At 42.6% G+C, this 24,616-nt stretch overlaps 1 protein-coding gene across 12 annotated transcripts in view; it reads left to right on the top strand.

The window, feature by feature from the left end:
* epb41a (erythrocyte membrane protein band 4.1a) overlaps window positions 1-24,616 on the top strand; it is a 76,352-nt gene that overhangs the window by 21,818 nt on the left and 29,918 nt on the right. For 9 of the 12 annotated variants that reach the window (XM_069719186.1, XM_069719184.1, XM_069719181.1 and 6 more), the window contains exons 2-16: window positions 4,486-4,805; window positions 7,367-7,663; window positions 10,469-10,573; window positions 10,736-10,778; window positions 11,149-11,224; window positions 11,954-12,172; window positions 12,681-12,768; window positions 13,444-13,596; window positions 14,221-14,318; window positions 14,480-14,655; window positions 15,937-16,184; window positions 16,566-16,640; window positions 17,542-17,586; window positions 18,734-18,796; window positions 22,794-22,964. In XM_069719186.1, the coding sequence (XP_069575287.1) occupies window positions 4,494-4,805; window positions 7,367-7,663; window positions 10,469-10,573; window positions 10,736-10,778; window positions 11,149-11,224; window positions 11,954-12,172; window positions 12,681-12,768; window positions 13,444-13,596; window positions 14,221-14,318; window positions 14,480-14,655; window positions 15,937-16,184; window positions 16,566-16,640; window positions 17,542-17,586; window positions 18,734-18,796; window positions 22,794-22,964 (2,169 nt within the window). In that variant the 5' untranslated portion in view covers window positions 4,486-4,493. Of the gene's footprint in view, window positions 1-4,485; window positions 4,806-7,366; window positions 7,664-10,468; window positions 10,574-10,735; window positions 10,779-11,148; window positions 11,225-11,953; window positions 12,173-12,680; window positions 12,769-13,443; window positions 13,597-14,220; window positions 14,319-14,479; window positions 14,656-15,936; window positions 16,185-16,565; window positions 16,641-17,541; window positions 17,587-18,733; window positions 18,797-22,793; window positions 22,965-23,370; window positions 24,270-24,616 lie in introns of those variants that run through there. The other 3 variants (XM_069719189.1, XM_069719193.1, XM_069719182.1) reach the window with 3 other exon arrangements.

Below are 24,616 nucleotides of genomic sequence, written 5' to 3'. Positions count from 1 at the left end.
TTCTGTAGTTTATCCTCTCTTCTGTAGTTTGTCCTCTCTCCTGTAGTTTGTCCTCTCTTCTGTAGTTTGTCCTCTCTTCTGTAGTTTGTTCTCTCTCCTGTAGTTTGTCTCTCCTGCAGTTTGTCCTCTCTTCTGCAGTTTATCCTCTCTTCTGTAGTCTGTCCTCTCTTCTGCACTTTGTCCTCTCTCCTGTAGTTTGTCCTCTCTCCTGCAGTTTGTTCTCTCTTCTGCAGTTTATCCTCTCTTCTGTGGTCTGTCCTCTCTTCTGCACTTTGTCCTCTCTCCTGTAGTTTGTCCTCTCTCCTTTAGTTTGTCCTCTCTTCTGTAGTTTGTCCTGTCTCCTCACTGTCCTCTCTCCTGTAGTCTGTCCTCTCTCCTGTAGTTTGTCCTCCCTCCTGTAGTTTGTCCTCTCTCCTGTAGTTTGTCCTCTCTTCTGTAGATTGTTCTCTCTCCTGTAGTTTGTCCTCTCTCCTGTAGTTTGTTCTCTCTCCTGTAGTTTGCCCTCTCTCCTGTAGTTTGTCCTCTCTTCTATAATTTGTCCTGTCTCCTCACTGTCCTCTCTCCTGTAGTCTGTCCTCTCTTCTGTAGTTTGTTCTCTCTCCTGTAGTTTGTTCTCTCTCCTGTAGTTTGTCCTCTCTTCTGCAGTTTATCCTCTCTTCTGTAGTCTGTCCTCTCTTCTGCACTTTGTCCTCTCTCCTGTAGTTTGTCCTCTCTCCTGCAGTTTGTTCTCTCTTCTGCAGTTTATCCTCTCTTCTGTGGTCTGTCCTCTCTTCTGCACTTTGTCCTCTCTCCTGTAGTTTGTCCTCTCTCCTTTAGTTTGTCCTCTCTTCTGTAGTTTGTCCTGTCTCCTCACTGTCCTCTCTCCTGTAGTCTGTCCTCTCTCCTGTAGTTTGTCCTCCCTCCTGTAGTTTGTCCTCTCTCCTGTAGTTTGTCCTCTCTTCTGTAGTTTGTTCTCTCTCCTGTAGTTTGTCCTCTCTCCTGTAGTTTGTTCTCTCTCCTGTAGTTTGCCCTCTCTCCTGTAGTTTGTCCTCTCTTCTATAATTTGTCCTGTCTCCTCACTGTCCTCTCTCCTGTAGTCTGTCCTCTCTTCTGTAGTTTGTTCTCTCTCCTGTAGTTTGCTCTCTCCTGTAGTTTTCCTCTCTCCTGTAGTTTGTCCTCTCTCCTGTAGTTTGTCCTCTCTTCTGTAGTTTGTTCTGTCAGATTGTCCAATAATTTGTTAAATGACCAACAAGCAGCAGAACAGACGACCATTCATCCCCAACACACACAGAGTTCAGAGGTCATAGTCTTCTGTTGTTGTTCTTAAATCATAAAATGGGATGGAGGTTTAAAGTTAAGTCTCCACTTTGTAAACAGAAACTGAGACAACATGAGGTGAAGTGATCAGCTGCTCTACGTTCTTCTGTCGTTTCACAGGAACCTCCTCACGTACTGAAATCAACCAGTTTAACGTCCACTCCTGTCAGCAGCAGGTCACGGTCTTGTGAATGGGGTTTGTTCAGTTGTCATGGAGATAGATGATGATGTCATGTGGTTGTACATCTCTCTGCTCATACATGGTATCTGGTTTTAGTCTCTGACTGTCCCCAGGCTCCTGTTATATGACCTTTGACCTCTTTCCTGTGTTTTGTAGTTCTCAAACAGCTGATGTCTGTTGTCATGGTGCGTTCAGCAACGCTGTGTGTTTGATGGATGCACTCTGCAGGGGAGTGAAGGTGTTGGATGGTCATCTGTGATCACAAATGAATCCTTCTGGTCTCTGGTGACTTGGTCTTCAGTCAGTCAGATCATCCTCATCATGCTCATCAGTTGTTTTCCGTTAAGCTTTAATAATAAAGTTTCATCAGTATTTCAAAGCTGTTTAATACTCAGTTTAATGTGTTCCTTCCATCGTTTCTAAGAACAGTTTATGTTTTGATTCACTTCTCTCGTGCCAGTCAAACCAGAGTTCAGTGCTCTGAACGACCACACGAGGCGCTGGCCTGTTCTCAGACAGGATGAGGAGATATTTAGAGTCAGTCAGGAAGCAGTGTTCAGACCTGCTGAAGGTTATCACAACATGTGTCCTTCACTGCAGTCACTTATTGATCAGCTGGGATCGACACACTGGGATTCGTTTTATGCCTTAAAATCAAAACATTCCAATCTGAATTCAAGTTCTGTTGAAGAACTCTGAATCAAAGTTCACCAGCAGACAGTGTTCAGTTCTGCTGGAGGTTTAAAGTGATGACTTCACATTTAGTTTTAAGACTTTTCAGCTTCATTTCCTGGTTTAAACGTGTTACAAAAGTAAGTCTTTAAAATAGTTCCATTGCTTGTTACAGGCCAACTGGTAATCTGTGGTCTATTGCATTTAAAAAAGCAAACTGATTACCATAACATTTTTTTATATTTGAGACACCAGCTGAGCAGCTCATAATAATCGACCAATCACATGACAGCAACACTGACAGTACCAAAATAAGGCAGCACATTGAATGGTCAAAGGTCTGCTGTTACATATCACTGTCTCACCGGAGGGGTCTCAAAGGGACACACACACTCACACACACTCATGCACGCACACACACTCACACATACAAACACACTCATGCACACACACACACACACACACACACTCACACACACACACACACACACACACACACACACACACACACACACACACACACACACACACACACACACACACACACACACACACACACACACACACACACACACACACACACACACACACACACACACACACACACACACACACACACACACACACACACACACACACACACACACACACACACACACACACACACACACACACACACACACACACACACACACACACACACACACACACACACACACACACACACACACACACACACACACACACACACACACTTGCACACACTCTCACACACACAGAGACACACTCACACACTCACGCACACACCAAAATACCAATCTGTATTAATAACTGCTGCCCAGCCTTTTTATTTCATCATCATGTTGAACTATATAACTTCTGTATGTTTAAGAGGATGATTGAGGCTCACAGGAAGCTGCTGCTGCTGATGAAGTCGTCACCTCTCTGTTAGAAGGTTTTATGTTCCAGCGCTTTATTTTCATACGTCGCTGTCTCTTGTTGTTTAATCGTTCCTTACTCCCTGAGACGGCTGTTGTTGCCACAGCAACATCATTTCTGACTGTTGTGGTCAAGCAGTGTTCCTGTGGCAGCCGCCCACCTCTCTGGGATGAGAGGCCTCCGACCAGGTGGTGGAGTCTGAATGTGAGCAGACAGCTCTCCTGTCAGCCGCACGGCCTGCTGCCGGTCTGAAGGAGGAAAGAGGCGTATCATATGATGGCTGAATCTCCCAGCAGCCTCTGGTGTTACTGGGAGCACCAGGTCAAAGTGAGACAGCTTGTAGACACACTGCTGACTAACTGAACCTGACCTGCAGCCCGGTGGGCGTTTAGTGATCACAGTGGGATGGGATGAAGGCGACAGTACAAGCATATTTCTAAATCTATTTGTATTTCCTCGTCTCATGATGGAAGTTTTTGTTTTGAAGTGTTGAAGAATCGTCTGTCATACAAGCTGTGCTGTGGTCATCATTCAGCTGGATCCTTAATATTTCACACTCAAAACAAAACTGAATTGTATCTGCTGTTAATGTGAAACTGTTTCTGTAACTCTCCTCACAGACACACTTTTTATTTATATTTGCTTTCAGAGCATAAAGGTCTAATTTCTAAGAATTATATCCCATTTCCTTTGTGCATTAGGGGGCGGTAGTGAGTCACTGCAGTGTCCAGCAGTCGGCCGTCAGGTTGGTGTTACACTGAAATCTGTCCCCATCAGATTCTGTGACCTACCGTGTTGGTCAGGTTGGTTCTGTTCAGTCATGAGGAGTGAGGGGAAGAGTATCAGGGCGGGTCAAAAAATGTGATGGGGGACGCATTTCAGTGTGACATCGACTGTCAGAGTTTCTGCAGTTTGGTAGAGTTTATAGATTGTTGTCCTGCTGGTAGTTCCTTGTAGGTTTTTACCAGAACTGATGATGTAAAGTCAGACTGTGTGGACCCAGTAATGAGAGAGAAAGAATAAAGGCACCAGTTTAACCTGTAGTTCACGTTACAGCCTGTTTACCTCCTCATGTTCAGTCTGAGTCACAGACACACAGAGGAGCATCAGCAAAGAGACAGGAAGTGTCAGAAGAAATGACCAATATCAGAGTGATGTCATCAGGGTTGTTTATGATGAGAGTTCATATTTGAAATGTTATGAATGTGAGACGTGCGTGTTTGCCGCTAAAGAGAGTTGAGAATATTTTGACCCTTCAAAGTAAAAGTTACACCCGACCCCAACAGTGGATTACCTGACCTCCACCTGATATTAACATTTACAACGTGACCTGTTTCTTATCTGGACAGCATATCTATATGTCTTTAAAAACCCAATCGTGCTCTCTACCTCAACAGCTGTTGCCATGACAACAGACGAGGCGGAGAGTCACCAGAAGAAGCCGAGACAGCAGGAGGAAGCGGGCCAAGATGCCCGGCCACCGTCTCCGGAAGACGAGCAGCTCCGGCCTAGAAACCGTAACTCTGCCGGCCGCGGCCTTTCCCGCCTCTTCTCCTCCTTCCTGAAGAGGCGCTCGCAGTGTGAGAGCGAGGGGGGGGAGAAGGGGGATAAGGAGGAAGAGGAGGCCAAGGCCCCCATCGCTGACCCCGAACCTGAGCTGAGGACGGAGGGAGAGGTCGCCCTGGACCAGCACTCAGTAAGCAGTGCTGAGGCTCAGGTCAGCGCACACAGACGCCTGCTTATATAACAAACGGAGTCGTCTGGACGAGTCAGCTTTATTGATTCAACACATTCATACACAACATACGTGGACCAAAGTCCTGCACAACAGCAGACAGAATCTAAACACATTGAGCATCAAAAACAGTTGAAAAGATCATGTTTTTAATCTTAGACTGGAGGTGGAGGATGTTCCACACTTTCAGAGCTTTAACTGACAAAACACCCTCAGAGCCGGTCGGCAACGAGGAACTTCACAGAACCTCTGGTCTGATGGCCACTGTGGACTCATGACAAACAGCCTTTTTACCTGAGCTGTTTACAGTTTTTACTCTCCTTCACATCCCGATGACAACATGCAGCGTGCTCACCTGACATCCGGAGGAACTTGGGGATCAGTGTGTTGCCCAAAGACACTTCGGCAGGTAGACGGGGGATTGAACGGCCACCTCTGAGATCAGTGGACAACCTGCTCCTCCACCTCAGTCACAGCCGCACCAACATGTTAGTACGGGGTGCCACAGGTCTGACAGATGAGCACAGATGCTCCATTAAGACCTTCTAGACAAACCGTAACTTTCTAAAATCAACAGTCAGTGAGGATGGCAGCATTTACATTCACAAACTTTACTGTGGAAAAATGATTTGAAATAAATCTGCAACACAATAATCAAAGGTTTCTGAAACAACTATTTCTTCATGCCACGCGGTCCGTTTGACTTCACTGTTAACACATGGATCTGTAGTCCAGACTAAATCTGTCACAGCTTAACATCAGAGGGTGTCTATGTCATCAGAGCGTTTTATCATCAGAGTATATTTTTATCATCAGTGTCTTTTTTATCGTCAGTGTCTTTTTATCATTAGAGTGTCTTTATCATCAGAGTGTCTTTATCATCAGAGCGTTTTTATCATCAGAGTGTCTTTATGATTAGAGTGTCTTTATCATCAGAGCGTTTTTATCATCAGAGCGTTTTTATCATCAGAGTGTCTTTATGATTAGAGTGTCTTTATCATCAGAGCGTTTTTATCATCAGAGTGTCTTTATGATTAGAGTGTCTTTATCATCAGAGCGTTTTTATCATCAGTGTCTTTTTTATCATCAGTGTCTTTTTATCGTCAGTGTCTTTTTTATCATTAGAGTGTCTTTATCATCAGAGCATTTTTATCATCAGTGTCTTTTTATCGTCAGTGTCTTTTTATCATCAGAGCGTTTTTATCATCAGAGCGTTTTTATCATCAATGTATTTTTTTTATCATCAATGTCTTTTTATCATCAGACTCTTTTTTTCATCAGTCTTTTTATCATCAGAGCGTTTTTATCATCAGTCTTTTTCATCAGAGTGCCTTTATCATCAGTGTCTTTTTATCATCAGAGCATTTTTATCATCAGAGTGTCTTTATCATCAGAGCGTTTTTATCATCAGTGTCTTTTTATCATCAGTGTCTTTTTTTCATCAGTGTCTTTTTATCATCAGAGCGTTTTTATCATCAAAGTGTCTTTATCATCAGAGCGTTTTTATCATCAGTGTCTTTTTATCATCAGAGCGTTTTTATCATCAATGTATTTTTTTTATCATCAATGTCTTTTTATCATCAGACTCTTTTTTTCATCAGTCTTTTTATCATCAGAGCGTTTTTATCATCAGTCTTTTTCATCAGAGTGTCTTTATCATCAGAGTGTCTTTATCATCAGTGTCTTTATCATCAGAGCGTTTTTATCATCAGAGCGTTTTTATCATCAGTGTCTTTTTATCAGCAGAGCGTTTTTATCATCAGAGCGTTTTTATCATCAGAGCGTCTTTATCATCAGAGTGTTTTTATCATCAGTGTCTTTTTATCATCAGAGTCTTTTTTTCATCAGTGTCTTTTTATCATCAGAGCGTTTTTATCATCAGTGTCTTTTTATCATCAGAGCGTTTTCATCATCAGAGCGTTTTTATCATCAATGTCTTTTTATCATCAATGTCTTTTTATCATCAGTCTTTTTTTCATCAGTGTCTTTTTATCATCAAAGCGTTTTTATCATCAGAGTGTCTTTATCATCAGAGTGTTTTTATCATCAGTGTCTTTATCATCAGAGCATTTTTATCATCAGAGCGTTTTTATCATCAGAGCGTTTTTATCATTAGTCTTTTTATCAGCAGAGCGTTTTTTATCATGAGAGTGTCTTTATCATCAGAGCGTTTTTATCATCAGTGTCTTTTTATCATCGGAGTGTCTTTTTTTCATTAGTGTCTTTATCATTAGTGGGTTTTTTTTTAATCATTAGTGTCTTTTATCATCAGTGTCTTTTTTTTTTTTTTTTTTATCATCGGAGTGTCTTTTTATCATCGGAGCGTTTTTTTTAATCATCGGAGTGCCTTTTTATCATCGGAGTGTCTTTTTTATCATCGGAGCGTTTTTTTATCATTGGAGTGTCTTTTTTTTATCAGCAGTGTCTTTTTATCATCAGTGTCTTTATCATCAGAGTGTCTTTTTTTAATCATCGGAGTGCCTTATTATCATCGGAGCGTCTTTATCATCAGGGTGTCTTTTTCATCAGAGTGTCTTTTTCAGGCCGTCCAGGTGGAGAAGAAGGAGGCCGAGGAGGAGAAAGGTGGAAAGGAGAAGGAGGAGGAGACCCAGGAAGAGAAAGGAGAGGAGGTGGCCCTGGAGAAGGACGAGGACCAGGAGAAGGAGAAGGGGGAGGGGGAGGAGAAGGAGTTGGGCCCTGAAGGAGGCAGTAAGGAAGAGAAGGAGGAGAAGACCACAGACGAGGAGGAGGTTAAAGCCCCGAGAGCTCCACGCAGACCCAAGACCATGCAGATCAAAGTCAGCATGCTGGACGACACTCAGTTCGAGTGTGAGCTGGATGTAAGAGCAGTTTTATTTATTCTTCATAAACACACAAAAGAACAGTTAGGTTATTTACTTTAACATTAACAGCTACATGGTTCTATTTAGAAGTGTTTACATGTCATCATTGTTGGGTTTAAGTGATTGTGTACATGTCATTAAGTGACAAAATAAATGGAATTGCAGTCAATTCCAGTTACTGAGAAAAAATATGGACTTAAATTACAGTTATTATTCAAAGTTGTGGTGAAATTCAAAAGTATTGTTTTCGTTAAAAAGCTTCTGTCTGGAATATTCTTCTGTTGCATCTTTTCACCATGCAGGATTGTCTTCTGTCTACACTGTGACCTGCTCCCTTCATTTGGCAGGATCAGCTCTAACTTTGAGCCTTGTTTTTTGGTTGAATTCTAACTCAGTAACATCGACCTCAGTAACAACAACCTCGGTAACAACAACCTCGGTAACAACGACCTCAGTAACAACGACCTCAGTAACAACAACCTCAGTAACATCGACCTCAGTAACATCAACCTCAGTAACATCGACCTCAGTAACATCGACCTCAGTAACATCAACCTCAGTAACAACGACCTCAGTAACATCGACCTCAGTAACAACGACCTCAGTAACATCGACCTCAGTAACAATGACCTCAGTAACATCGACCTCGTAACATCAACCTCAGTAACAACGACCTCAACAACGACCTCGGTAACAACGACCTCAGTAACATCCTCAGTACGACCTCAGTAACATCACATCGACCTCAGTAACATGAACCTCAGTAACCTCAGTAACATCAACCTCGGTAACATCAACCTCAGTAACATCAACCTCAGTAACAACGACCTCAGTAACATCGACCTCAGTAACAACGACCTCAGTAACATCGACCTCAGTAACAATGACCTCAGTAACATCGACCTCGTAACATCAACCTCAGTAACAACAACCTCAGTAACAACGACCTCGGTAACAACGACCTCGGTAACAACGACCTCAGTAACATCGACCTCAGTAACATCGACCTCAGTAACATCGACCTCAGTAACATCGACCTCGGTAACATCAACCTCGGTAACATCAAACTCGGTAACATCAACCTCAGTAACATCGACCTCAGTAACATCGACCTCAGTAACATCGACCTCGGTAACATCAACCTCGGTAACATCAAACTCGGTAACATCAACCTCGGTAACATCAAACTCGGTAACATCGACCTCAGTAACATCGACCTCAGTAACAACGACCTCAGTAACATCGACCTCAGTAACAACGACCTCAGTAACATCGACCTCAGTAACAATGACCTCAGTAACATCAAACTCGGTAACATCAAACTCGGTAACAACAACCTTAAACATTAAAGACTGTCAGCTTTCACTGAATATTCAGCCCAGAGTCCAAGTATGGTACCATCAACTCACTGAAGTCCATGTTTTCTCTGAAATCGTGAGAACTGGACCAGTATGACCAGTTTTACCTGGTTGGTTATATTATCTCTGAGCTCACCTGGTCCACCGATCGGGGGGCTTATTGTGGTTCGATGTGGTTAACAACAGGAGGGACAGCAGCTGCTGCTGGTTATGGTGCCGGTGATCTCATGCTACAGTGGCTGGTGGTAGAACTGGTGGAATGGAGAGCAAGAAGGCTGAAGTGCTGTTTGAGATTGACTTTTTTTTTTGTAAACAATTTCTGATCCCCAATTTGTTAGTAGGCTAAATACTGAGTTAATTTGTTGGGCTTCTACAATATTTCACAAGTGTCTTAAGCTGCAATACCACCGAGTGCCACTAGAGGTTGGCTCAAAAAAGGCTCCATAGACTCCCATTCACATTCTCTCATCAAATACAAAGTCAACAGTGCTTCATCTGAAAAAAATCCCATCACTGATTAGATGTTAAGCGTCAAATATGCAGTATGTTTGGGGGCGTGTCTGTTTGATTGACAGTGCTAATGTTGTGCTAACAGACTCCTAACAACAAGAATATCTGTTTCCAACACAAAAACATGGATAAATAATTCCATAGGACACTCTTAATATGTATAGGTATGGATTTGTTTCAGTCAATGCAGTTCTAGGATTGATTACAAAGCTTTTAAAACACCGCAGCCCACCAAGCACATGTGCGAACAGTACTCCGGGCAGGGGAAAACCGAGGAGGGGAGGTTTCAGTAAACTGACAAACTGCAGGAATACATTGCTTTTTAACCGTGGTGAGAAAAATATATATCGTCCCATTATTTCTTATTGGGAGAGGGGCTACACTTCTACCTCCGCCTGCTAAAATTCAAAACTGGACTGGAATGCGACGCTGTGATTCACACAATTTGGGCTGAATGCTTTGTGTTTTCTTCCACATGCTGAGACATATGACATGAGCATGAGCATGTGACATCACAAACCTAAGGAAGTCCAAACAGCGCAGTTGCTGCATATTGGCTTTGTGCATTTCTTCGTGGAATGAGCGTTTTGACACTTCCACAGTATTTATACAGAACCTGGACGTGCTCACCATGGAAACCTGAATTTATACAATATGGGACCTTTAATGGATTAGACAAAGGTGGTTTATCTTTCATCTTTAGTTGGATAGAAAGAGTCGTGGTGGCTTCTGTCCTCTGCTGTGCTGACTCCCTGCTTCAGTGTGAACAGCTGTTTAATGTTCCTCTGGGAGAACCGACTGCTGTCGACACCATTTGACCCATCTGCTCCGCCTTGTTCAGCACTTTACTGACAACACCGTCCTTTAGATGATGTCAGATCGTTACATCAGCAGGTGAAGGTTTAATTATTCTGTGTGTGTGTGTGTGTCTCAGAAACATGCTAAAGGCCAGGAGCTGTTCATGCGGGTGTGTGACCACCTCAATCTGCTGGAGAAAGACTACTACGGCCTCACCATCTGGGACACGCCCACCATGAAGGTGAGTTTAATGCTCAGCAATTAGTTTACCTCCAACAATCACAACCTCATTAAGATGAGTAATAAGAAGTGTGATGGATGGTCAGATTACCGTGTGGCTCTAAAGGAGTTTGGTGTTCATTGATATTGAATCTTATTCTACATCCTTCCTTTTGTTTATCAGACTTGGATGGACCTGACCAAGGAGATCCGCCGGCAGGTACAAGGTGAGCTTCAGCACTCCTTCATATGAACGCTCGTCTCTCTTCATCATCTGTCAGCGCAGTTAGAGGCACAGTGTCTGCAGGTCGTCTGTCTGTCCGGTCATTAATGTGACATCTCGCGTGTGAAACGTCCACCTTTTACAATCTGGAGCAACATCCAGATTTGAAGCATCATCTGTTGTTATAGCAACGACTTTGTGTTCCATCAGAATCCGATTTATTTCCCTCAGTCTTCACTCCAGATATGATGTGAGTGTAACCTGGCTGGTTGGTGGAGGCCTGTAACCACATGCTGGTAATTGTAGTTTTCATTTACAGCATCTTTCTATTACATGTTTATTCATTTCATCTCTTCCTCTTTTTCTTTTTGAAGGTGCCAACTATAATTTCACTTTCAATGTGAAGTTCTATCCACCCGACCCAGCCCAGCTCTCAGAGGACATCACCAGGTACTGCATGGTTCCAGTGATGTGTACTCCACTTATAAACAGCTTCATTGTTTCATAAAGCTCATTGTGGGCAGCAGAGTTTGTCCCAGTAAATTTAACATTGATCTGTGAATGTGTGTTTATCACATCAGGATTATTTCATTTCAATCTAATCTGGAGGATTAAATTCCTGTTCTGTTCATCAAAACACTTGTTTCAGTCACATCACGTCTCCTCCACTGACAGATCTTTGTTTTACAACTAAGAACGTCATGACAACATCGATAAACAACTTACAAAGTTCAACTTTTTTAGAGATTGAACATGAACATCATTTTACTAAAAACCCAAAACAATAAGAATCAAAATTATGATGAGTGAAATCACTCCCAGTTGAATATGAGGGGTTTTCTGTGCAGCACAGTAATATACATGCAGCAGGAGGAAGCAATAATGAAATTGCATCACCTGATCAACATAATTCAAACAGCATGTGTGCAATTTGTCCAACTTCTAACCCATTTAACCTGTTTGACTTCCATGTTTCCTTTTGGCTTTTGTTCCTCTTTTCTTTTTGGTCCCAACTCCACCTGTTGGTTACATACAATCTTATTTCAATAGGTAAAGATGGTTTATTTTGATTTATCTCCACAGATCCTAAAGGAACGTGTTAAACCTTTACAGGCCGGTCTCTCTGACTGTAGTCCTTCTCATCACTTCAGGTGAATGTGATCCGTGTTGTGGTTGCAGGTACTACCTGTGTCTGCAGCTGAGGAAGGACATCCTGCAGGGCCGCCTGCCCTGCTCCTTCGTCACCCTGGCCCTGCTGGGCTCCTACGCCTTGCAGTCAGAGCTGGGGGAGTACGACCCCGATGTGCACAGCGCTGAGTACGCTAAGGACATGAAGATGGCTCAGGGTCAGACCAAGGAGCTGGAGGACAAAATGATGGAGCTGCACCACACATACAGGTGACGACACCGAGAGCTTGCAGGTCTTCACTTCCTGTTCCTGAGCAAAGGAACAGTACCAATATCTCAAGTCATTCTCCAAAACAATCATATTGCAAGTGAAAAGTCAGGATTTAAAACGACACAGACGGTGAGGTCACACATGGACTGAAATGTCTATTTCCACATTTCCTGTTAATCTCGACTGAGCTGTTAATAAAGGCAGAAAATATAACTACTTAAACAAAAAAAGTTCATTCAGGTGTTTTTGGCCTTTACTATGAAGACATGCAGCCTCAGAAATCAACAATTAACAGAAAAACTCATTTAAAATATATTCACAAAAAGATGATGTACTAAATTACATGATTTAGTCAAATGCACTGGACCTGTTACACCTGTCAGGATCTACTTATGAATGGACCTCTACGGGAGCTACACTAAAGGGGAAAGAACACCTTCCCTTCATCCAGATAAACGTCTCGGTACCTGAAGCTTCTGTTGGATGTGTTCTGTGGTGTCGCTGCAGGTCCATGAGTCCGGCCCAGGCAGACCTCATGTTTCTGGAGAACGCCAAGAAACTGTCCATGTATGGAGTGGACCTCCACCAGGCCAAGGTGAGTCCTGCTGAGCGACAACTCTGCAGCTGCTCGTCACTGTTAAACTCTGACATTAGTGATTACTTAGTGATGACTGTCCTTCTTAGATTAAATGAAACCTGTTTACTTGATAATAACCTGAATGTGACTCAGACAGAAAACTAGATCCATGTATGAAACGTGTATTTTCACTGTGATCATTTGTATGAAACGTGTATTTTCTCTGTTATCATTTGTGGCCTGAGCAGCAGGAAGTCATGTGACTGGTCAGGGTTTACAGGAGAAATCAGGTCAATCTGTTTGCATCAGAGCAGGGATTTAAAGAGAATAGAACAGCAGGAACTTTTTCAGGACTACACTGCCCCCCTGTGGAGGAATGTGAGCGGTACACACATTCACATAAAAAAATATATAAACATCCAAAAATGTAAGCATGTCATCAGATAAGTGATTCTGAGACTGAACCATTGAGTTTCTTTGATCCGTCTGATTGACAGCTTCACCACCACAACCAAGCACATCAGTTTCTTTGAATTGAGTCACTCCATGTATAAAATGTACATGTAGTGGATTGTAGGTTATCTCCTGATGGAAGTGATATCAGCCTGCGGTGGAACAACTGTCAGACGTTCCTCTCACTGGAAACTCGTCCTCTTCCTGAACTCTTTCCTTCCCTCTTGATATGTCTGCTAGGACCTGGACGGAGTGGACATCATGCTGGGCGTCTGCTCCAGCGGTCTGATGGTCTACAAAGACAAACTGAGGATCAACCGGTTCCCTTGGCCCAAAGTGCTCAAGGTGTCGTACAAGCGCAGCAGCTTCTTCATCAAGATCCGTCCGTCTGAGGTAGACCGTCTGAAGTCTGTGATTCTGTTTCTCATCCTGAACACTGAAACCACAGCTCATGTCATTAGATAGATAGATAGATAGATAGATAGATAGATAGATAGATAGATAGATAGATAGATAGATGGATAGATGGATGGATGGATAGATAGATGGATGGATGGATGGATAGATAGGATGATAGATGGATGGATAGATAGATAGATAGATAGATAGATAGATAGATATAGATAGATAGATAGATAGATGGGTAGATGGGTAGATGGGTAGATGGATAGATAGATAGATAGATAGATAGATAGATAGATAGATAGATAGATAGATAGATAGATAGATAGATAGATAGATGGATGGATGGATAGATAGATGGATGGATAGATAGATAGATAGATGGATGGATGGATAGATAGATAGATAGATAGATAGATAGATAGATAGATAGATGGATAGATAGATACTTTATTAGTCCCATAAGGGGACATTTGTTTTTGCTACAGCAGCATTATAGATACAAGTAAAGCAATAAAAACAACAGAGTAGAAAAAAATAGTTTTTTTACTTAAAAAAATAGTTCCATTTTCAGCAGGTGTGTGTGTGTGTGTGTTTGTGTTTGTGTTTCAACAGGTGGAACAGTATGAGAGTGCGATCGGCTTCAAACTGCCCAACTACAAGGCAGCGAAGAAGTTGTGGAAAGTGTGTGTGGAGCATCACACCTTCTTCAGGTGGAACATTTACATCTTCTCACTGTGTTGTTGAAGGAACTTCCTGTCTGAACCAGAAGATCAGTATTGGTGTGTGTGTGTGTGTGTGTGTGTGTGTGTGTGTGTGTGTGTGTGTGTGTGTGTGTGTGTGTGTGTGTGTGTGTGTGCGTGCGCATGCGCAGGCTGACCTCCACTGAGATGGCCACCACTCCCAGGAAGTTCTTGGCTCTGGGCTCCAAGTTCCGGTACAGCGGTCGGACTCAGGCTCAGACCAGACAGGCGAGCTCTCTGATCGACCGACCGGCTCCTCTGTTCCAGCGCTCCTCCAGCAAGAGGAACTCACGCAGCCTGGACGGAGGTACCACTGCTCACACACACACACACACACTGAAACCAGCGTGGTAGTTTTAAAGAGAGACTAACGTTGGGTTGCAGTCGTGTTTTTACGTCTTATTTTAAGGAATCTACTTTCACAACTGAAGGATGTTTTTACACTTTGCGTGTGTTGGCCATCGTGTGATTTGCTGTGGTTGTGTGGCTTCGTACACCATGTGTCTGGAATCCAGCGAACCTGTCAACATCACTGGCTTTACAAATTAGAAGTCCTTCAGGAAGATAATTCAGAGGATGAAGGAAAATGGAATGATTGATAAAGTTGCTCTGTGGCGTAAAGAATCACTTCTTTCTACCAAGTTCACCACGTGAGCACAAAACTTCTGTGTTTCACTGTCAAAATATGGAAATGCTGTTTAAATGCATCAGATCCCAGCGCTCACTGCTGCTCTGTTTGCTTCTCAGGGTTTCTGTCTCCTCTCTCTGATTCCACTTCTCTCTCTACAGCAGCACTATGTCATGTGTACTAACGTTGGTCCACATAAAAGACTAAAACGTCCCATAAAATAAGAGATGAAGAGAGAGACGGTCTGGCTGGCTTTTCTATTCTCAATCCTTCGGCTGTAACTTCACTCAGTAAAGTCAACTGTTTTTCAGGTGTATGTCTACGATGTGAAATATTACTCTTAGATATTTATCAAGTTTTAATGATACACGTCCTTTTTATTGGTCAAACTGAATCCATGAAGGAAAAACAGGAAGAAGGAGTTTGTGCTCAGCTGAATATCTTTTCTCTTTGATGGGACACTTGTCGGTCGTCTTCACAACACTTCCTACAATATTCACACTGATTCTCCTTTTTACCACACAACATAACAAACAGACACACTGCACACACACACACACACACACACACACACACTGCACAGATACACTCACACACACACACACACACACACACACACAAACACACTGCACAAATACACACTGCGCAAACGCACACACTGCACAGATACACACACACACACACACACACACACACACACACACACACACACACACACACACACACACACACACACACACACACACACACACACACACACACACACACACACACACACACACACACACACACACACACACACACACACACACTGCACTGATACACACTGCGCAGAGCTGTGGATGATCACATCAGTCATAACTTGTGGTGTTCAGCAGACATCCTGCTCTTGTGTTAAATTTGATCTAAAACATAAATAAACATGCTGTGTTCATGTTGTCTGTCCTACGTCCTCTCTAGCGATGGCGTCCACTCCTGACAACAAGTCCACTCGTCCAGTCAGCGCCCCTGTGATGTCACCGGTGTCTCCGGGGGAGGCGTCCCCGTCACCGCTGCTGCCCACCCTGCATCGCTCGGACCACCGCGACGGCTCCACATCCAAAGGTCGCCGCCACGGAGACAGGAAGGCAGAACTGAAGGCGGAAAGTCAGCGAGCCGAGTACATCAGGAGTCACAGCCCGAATAAAGAGTCCACTCCAGACATCAAGGTAGAGCGCTCCTTTCCTGTTACTCCATGTGTTTCTGATTCCATCAGGCTTTTATTCTTGTCATTGTTAAATAGGGAAGAACTTACAGCACACCTATAATCAGAGATCAGGAGGAGATGAGAGGAGGTTGTAAATATATATAAATGCAGTGAGGTTATTCTGTATTTACTGTATTCTGTGTTCATACTACAGTACAATTTAAAGAGCAGATGTGGTAATGTACAAGATCCAAACTCAGATCTCTCCACTCCACAGACACAAATATGAAATGTGCAGTGCTCAAGCAGTTCAACACAATATTATGATAAGAAGGTCAGAGGACAGTTGGTGTGCAGGTTGTAGCTCTGTGATCCTCAACGTGTGAGCTTTGTCTGCTACCAGACGGTGGCCCGGAGAGAGCGGAGGCACTCGCCCTCTGTGGCCATCACCAACGGGGAGAGAGACAGGAAGAGCCAGGTTGGTTGTGATGCATGATCGGACCAAACATGTCGGGAACAGCTAAAACCGACATACACAAAGAGAGACACTGAGGTTTATGTGAATGATACAACATCTGCATGAATGAAGAAGTATTTACATGGATCCAGGAGGATATATATTAATAGGAGAGAAAAACACAGCAGAAGGACTTCAGGCTAAAACACCAGTCATCTGATACTCTGCTAATCATTTCTGGTTCTTTATTCTGTCATGTTCGATCCCAGTGAATTGACAGTGAAGCACAACACTTCCCGTCACATGAAATCCTTCCAGGGGCTCAAAGGGCGTAACCCATCCACCGCCTCACAGAAGCTGGAAAATAGATCAAATCCTCTATGATTACTAATGTTTGTCCACATCACTATATCAGTATCTTCTGTGGAATAATACATTTCAAGAATACAATTGCAGTTTTTTTTATTGTCTGACAAACTCCAGTGGATTTGATATGTGAAGAATATATTGACATAAAATAATATACACATCTACATATACAGCCTAGGATGTTACAGAGAGAGAGCTGCCATTATAAAAATACTACATTCATATTGCAGTGAATCGCAACACGTTTCATTGATAGAAACTCTGATGAGCTGTTCTAGGACATAAACAACAGCTCTATGTTTTCTTAGTTGTTCATGTTACTCATCACTGTAAGTCAGGATTTCATTTACTTCCTGTATGATTGTCACATTTAGACAAAAACAGCACCTGACAGCTTTTTTACTATTTGTTGACGAGTCAAGTTGTTTGTTGGATCAGTTGTTTGTAGCGTCACAGTTTCAGATATTTAACGTCACCTAATAACCCTTCATGAAGAGTATTTTTGTTGTTAGAAGTGAGATGTTAACATGTGTTTCCTGTGACGGGGGAGCAGCACTCTCTTCAGGACAAAAAGACGGAGATGGTGCGAGTGAGGAAGGTTAGCATGTGTTCTCACTGGCCCGCCATGCTTGCATCACTTCACCATCAGGAGACCTTTTATTTGCCTTTCTGTTGTCTAACAGGGCTGTTACCATGGCAGCGGCACGCCGTGCTTCAGTCTCCGACTGTTTTATGATTTCTGGCTGTTTGTGTGCTTGTGAAGGCTTGTACATGTCCTCTCTGCTGTACAAAAACTTCCTGTTGGACTAGAGAGACATCAGTCCAACGTGCAAGCTGTTGTTCAGTCGCTGCAGCTGCATGAAGCTACACGTATAAAACATGTAATAATAATCCTCATCATAATAATGGTAGATCGTCCTGGTGCCCACGTCAACTTTAAAGGTGATAAGTTCATGTTGTTCCTCCAAACTGCTAAAACAGCTGATATTGCATTAAGCAGTTGGCTCTGAATATGAATGGTGTTATTACAGTTAATAAGAAAGCTGAAGTGTGGAGCCCACAACCAATCACAGTCCGGCTGACGGCTGCAGCTGAGGTGTGATGAAGATGTGACGAAGTTCATTCTTCAGCAGGTCAAAAGATGTCAGTTCCAGTTTTGCCTGTCTACATTCATAACATCAATCAGCTGGTATGCAGTCGTATAAACGGGGAACCTCCATCTTACCGGGTTGGAGTTCATGTTTCTCAATCATGTATGATGTCATCAGTTTATTACAAGACAACTGAAATGAAAAAGTGATTTAAAAGATGTGTGAAGTTGTCTCCTTGTACACTGCACTGCCCCAACCGGCATGACCCGCATGTCAGTCCATCACAGTGTGTGTGTGTGTGTGTGTGTGTGTGTGTGTGTGTGTGTGTGTGTGTGTGTGTGTGTGTGTGTGTGTGTGTGTGTGTCTGTCTGTGTCTGTCTGCCCAGCTGCAGTGTGTGTGTGTGTGTGTGTGTGTGTGTGTGTGTGTGTGTGTGTGTGTGTGTGTGTGCGCGCAGTGTGTATCTGTGTGTTAAACTCACCTCTCACACTCTGACCTGCAGCTCTTCTTTTGTTTTTGTGCTCCGTGTCCCCGTCGTGGTCAGTTCTGCTGACTCGACTAAATCCTTGATGAAAACCTTTCAGTGAATTATTATTATTATTATTATCATTATTATTATTTCCAACCAACTCTTCCTCTTTCCTCTTCGTCCACAGAAGAGAGCAAAGAAACTTGAGGGTGAAACTATTTATATCAGACATAGCAATTTAATGTTGGAGGTTTGTATGTTCAGTCTTCACATATCTCTACTGGATGTTTGCTGTCATGTCTTTTCTGCCTGCATGGACACTGTGTTGCTTTCAGTTTTGCTTTGACACGTCTGTTTCTTTCTTTCTTTCTTTCTTTCTTTTTTCTTGCCTTGTTTTTAGCTGAACCCTAAAGGGTTGGCATGCACTATTTTCCTCTCTGATTCTCATGCAAGTAGCTTCACTTCACTTTAAAAATGTCTTTGTCACTTCACATTTTCATTTGATGAAATATGACTGGGAAATCTCTCCTGAGGTTAAAGTTGAAACTGCAGCTGGTTCTTTGGTGCTGAAACAGAAATCCTGTGCGATATACTGAATGTAAGCAAAAGATATCCATGAAATATAATCAGTCTCAGGCTTCCCATCATCCCTGGAGGCTGAGAGTCAGCAGGTTTCTCTGAGTCTGCTCCCTTCTGTTAGATGCTTTTATCTTTTAAACTGTCATCATCCGGGTTGTTTTTGCAGACTCGGAAAAGCTGCAGTTTTCCAGAAACACAGACGAGGTTGGAGCAGATTAGTAAAGTGACCATCATGTGTTCAGTTCCCAAAATTGTACTTTCCGAGGCTGATGATACAAACAAACCAACAGATATCCTGATATTTTTCACCAAATACTTTTATATTAAAACAATATTGTAGGAAGGCCTATGATAGTTACACATTTACATTTTTGATAAATAATCATCACTAATGCTGATATGCTGACCAAAAGGAATAAGGTAAATAATAGAGCAGCAACAACAGTTTTCTGTGATGCAGCTTTAAAAAAAAAAAAAAAAAAAACCCCACTTCTGCTTTATTATGATGTTACAAAATCCCAAATCAAAGACAATATATCACAAATATATATATATATATCACTTGATAAATAATAACATATGTTGTTCTGACCCATCTCACCTTTGTTCACCTTGAACTGGAAGAGAATTGGACCTTTATTACATGTATTAGTGTTTGAATGACATTTCAGTTTTCATTTGTCATCACACTATTTGTGACACCCTTTCAAGTTAATACAACACCATCAGTGAGAGGCTGTCTTTAGATAGTAGAATAATATATGATAATAATAATAGATCGCCCCTAACAGGTGATTAGTTCATGTTTTAACAACTACAATTGTATACCTTCAACAGCCTAAAAGTCTGATATTGCAGTAAACAACTGTCCCTTAATATCAGTGGTCCAGAAATGGTCTAAAACTGTGCACTATTATCTCCATGTTTGACTAATACAGTATTCCTCTCCCCGATGACTGCTTTTCACATTGTCTACTCGTGAAGCTGTTTGGACTACATCTGATTTCTGATGAGGTCCGACAGCATGTTTTAAGAAGAAAGCATGTTTAAGATTCTGCCTTTAGTTGCTTTACGTTTCACTTCAACAATAAACTGATGGCAAACCCTGAAAAGGAGTAGCAAATCATTTCATGTTGACCTCTGAGTCGATGGGGTTCCTCTCTTCAAACTGTGAATAGAACAACTGCTATTTATTAATATATCAAAAAGTTCTGGGACTGCCCTATAGTAGCTTTAAAATAGTAAATAGTAAAAATAGTAAAAATCCTTATTCATCTTATACTGGCCCTGAAATAAGCCTTTTTATAGCTCCTGTCTCTTTAAGGCCCCCCCCTCACTAAAAGCCCACTGTCTTCTGATTCGCCAACATCAAAGATGGGCGTGTCCTTGTGAGTCATGGGTGTGTCCCTGTAGTCATGGAGTGTCCCTGTGGGCGTGTCCCTGTAACTCATGGAGTGTCCCTGTGGGCGTGTCCCTGTAACTCATGGAGTGTCCCTGTGGGCGTGTCCCTGTAACTGGGCATGCTCTACCTGGAACAGATGACCATATAATGAAAATCTGTGATGAGCCGATGTCAGCTTATTTTCTTGAAGTAATTCCTGACACACGTTTACCAGCCTCAGTTGAAACGGTGGCCATGTTTAACACCAACATCTGACATCATATTGTATATATGATGGGAATATTTAAAGTCACCTCAACAAAACAACTGGACCGACATTTTCACATGAACGTAAATTAAGCTCTCAGCCTGACCTTGACATAAAATATGAATCTAACTGAACCCAATACAACGTGAACTTAGTCTCTGGATATGTTTGTTTTATTCATAACTGAGATATAAGGATGAGGATATAAGGACTGTGGGAAGTGAGAGTAGTTTCAGCATCAGACCTGCTGCTCTGCAGGAGAACCGCTTCACATCAGACATTCAGACAGTCAACAGAGACACGGGTGGACATATATTATATTACCAGCTATGTGTGTCCCATTCATCCACATCAGAGAAGGAGCCTGCAGGTGAGCTGTAGTGAGTTCAACCTGTACTTCCTGCTGAGTCATCATGTCTGCTGTGGATCGGTTCTTTTCCACTTTCTTTTAATTTCCCCGTCATGTTTGTCTCTGATGTCACAGTAATTCTGCACTGTTGTTGTTGTTGTTGTTGTTGTTGTTGTTGTTCTCATTGGTTGTCATGGCTACTGAGGACTTCCTTCATTTCATTAATTTCCTCCATTTATGTAACTGTAACTTGTCGTCTGCTGCTCTGATCACTGACAACTGTGATCACTGTGACGACTGTGATCACTGTAATCACTGACGACTGTGATGACTGACGACTGTGATCACTGACGACTGTGATCAATGTGACGACTGTGATCACTGTAATCACTGACGACTGTGATGACTGACGACTGTGATCACTGACGACTGTGATCAATGTGACGACTGTGATCACTGTGGCGACTGACGACTGTGATCAGTCGTCACAGTGACTGTGACTGTGACGACTGACGATTGTGATCACTGTAATCACTGTAATCACTGACGACTGTGACGACTGTGATGACTGACGACTGACGATTGTGATCACTGTGATGACTGTGATCACTGTGATGACTGACCACTGTGATGTGCGACATTATGTGCTGACTTCACATCATTTCAGAAGAAAGGAGACATTTGCTGACTAAACACAGAAAACACTGTTCCCCTCCAGAGCTGCAATAAAGACCACATTTAGTGTCGTTACTGACTGTTCGTGACCTCCGCAGCTCCTCTGAGCTTCCTGCCCTCAGCTCAAACTTGACTTTTATTCACTTTACATACTCAGTGCAACTCAGCCAGCAGATCCTGTGACGTCAGCCCTCTCCTCGTTTGTGTGCAGGACAGTCGTGAAAAAGTACGACATTCAAATTGTTAGGTTTTTTTACAAGGAAATATTTGAACGCCACACAGTCTTTCAACTTTTTAGAGACAATCAAATTCAAAATAAACATATATTTTTCATAGAACAATACAAATTTTCAGTTTCAACATTTGATATGTTGTTTGGGTTTGGGTTAATGGGATTTGTAAATCATCGCATTCTGTTTTTATTTACATTTTACACAGTGTCTCAACTCTTTTGGAAACAGAGTTATATTATGAATATAAATCATAATTTGTCCTGAAAAGCTTGTATGAATATGTCAAAGTTAATCTTTGACCTTGGCAACAGGAGGAAAACCTCAGTTTGTTGTAATCAGTGAGCTGCTGAAGCGATGCCTCATGAGTCACCACGAACCAGAGGAGCTGCTGCTGGACTTAAATATGAATCAGCGATCACAGAAGACAAATGATGACTCTTCACCATGTCTTCTTCCACGACCATGACATCCTGCCATCAGAAACCGGCGGGCCCACTATAAGTTGCTTTTGAAACAACACAAAGTCATTATATTAAAGAATAACGAGGCAACATTTTGAAAGAGATTTCCTTTTTCAATATGGGTGACTTATTATTTATCTACTCAGCAATTTGTCTCCTTTTTTCACTTCTATAATGATGTTTTTTTGAACATATAATCCCATATTTTCACTTCCTGTCCCCTCCTCCATGCTTTCATCATCTTTTCTTGTTGCTCCCTCTCCTCCGTCTGCCTACTCTGACTCCTACGTTTGTGTTGAAGGACGTGGATAAGACCCAAACTGAGATCATGCGTCACCACACGAGCATCAGTGAGCTGAAGAGGAGTTTCATGGAGTCGGTACCGGAGCCTCGGCCCAGTGAGTGGGACAAGCGTCTCTCCACCAACTCGCCTTTCCGTACAGCGAGCATCAACGGGCAGCTTCAGCCAGCGGTGAGTGCATGAACCCGGGTGGGAGATAGGCGGCACATTACACACACGCTCGGCCGATAGAAAGCTTCACGGTTGTGGATGTTTCAGCTTCCTTCTACCTCGCTACTCCCACAGGTGACACTGATGTCATTTCTCATTTGAGTCATAGCAACATTTCAAACAGTAGACTTTCTCATCAACTGTAACATTGCACATCCTCGTAATACATGTTTAAGATGCAGTGATTTCAAATGCCTGTTGATGCTGAGCTCTGTTGCTCATTGCATCACACTCATTTGGCCCATGCTCTATGAGTGACTCTTAATGAGCAGATTTAAAGTCCATAGCAACAAGTGAGAAAGAAAGAAAGAGCTACATGTCATCAAAACTAAGAATTAAAACCTTCCATTTTATGTTTTATAATGAGGAGCCAAAAATGAAAGCTGCAGGGAAATCAGACCAGAAGGCCCTGACGTCATGTGACTGAGGGGGAACGTCAGCTGTTCCAGCGCCATGACACAGAAAGCTACACTGGCAATTCAAATCAAATTAGTCACATGAAATATAACAGTGGCAGGTGTAATTTGCAACATACACAGGATTTAATACCAAAAGGTCTTTGAAAGGCTCCATGATCCAGTTGACAAGAAATCAATCAACCAGATCAAATTAAAAAAAACTCATGTTGGTCAGACAGAGCGTCATCATTCGGTAAAAGTACATGTTTTCATTGTGTCATATTACTAAAAAAATTAAAATGGATGAAATGACCACAAATGAATGAGCACATAGACGTCCCTCAGAGCCCCGATGGTCCGTCAGCTGCTCAGTATCACGAGTCATACTGCACATTTCAAACTAACATGTAGAGGCTGGCACGGGTGAGACACATCCATATCTACAGCACTGATCATGAAGTGATGTTATCGATGAACAGGAGGTGGATGTCCGCTGCACGCTGCTTTCTATCGGTATATAAAACGCAGTACCTGCAGCTCTTTGACCAAAGAAGAACTCAAGGAAAGCAATTCTTCAGATTTTTCCAACCTTTCTGCTTCACTGCACACTGTGGTCAAAGATGGACTCACCTTCATCGACCAGAGATAAGGGAGAGGAGAGTGGGCCTCCACAGGCAAGGAACACCAAACCTATTACCAGGAACATTTTTCTCTAACGTGTTCACTTTGAAACAAAATAGATGAACTTCAGCTGTTGGAGGGAAAAAGAAGAGACTTTTCTTCATCTTCCATGTTGTGCTTTATCAGTGTGTCACAGTCTCTGTTTTTACACCCGGAGGAGCTGATATGAAGATGAGACGTGACTCTGCTCTTCCTGTGAAGACTCTGTACTCATTGTGTTTGATGTGTCCACTGCGTCCAGGAGGCTCAGCCAGCTCAGCGGTCAGATACTGTGTGACACAGTGTGTGTGTATCCTGGACCACTTTATCAGAGAATTCAACAAGAACTCCACCGGAGACCGGATCCTGTTGGTGGACCTCAGCTCTGCGGCAGGATAAACTCTCCCAGCTGCACATGCAGGTAGATCACAGACTTCCTGTCTGACAGGAAACAACAGGTGAAGCTGGGAAAACACATCTGTGACCTCCAGACCATCAGCACCGTGCTTTCCCCTTTATGAGGGTCAATCAAAAGGTTCAGAGACTGTTCCTGTT

Source organism: Brachyistius frenatus, unplaced genomic scaffold (genome assembly GCF_029030835.1).
Source record: "Brachyistius frenatus isolate BFR_SWC_R1_liver_20210118 unplaced genomic scaffold, ASM2903083v1 Contig_209, whole genome shotgun sequence".
Classification (NCBI taxonomy): Eukaryota; Metazoa; Chordata; class Actinopteri; family Embiotocidae; genus Brachyistius; species Brachyistius frenatus.
The sequence above is the reverse complement of the archived record's forward strand: the minus strand, read 5'-3'. Positions and strand labels throughout refer to the sequence as shown.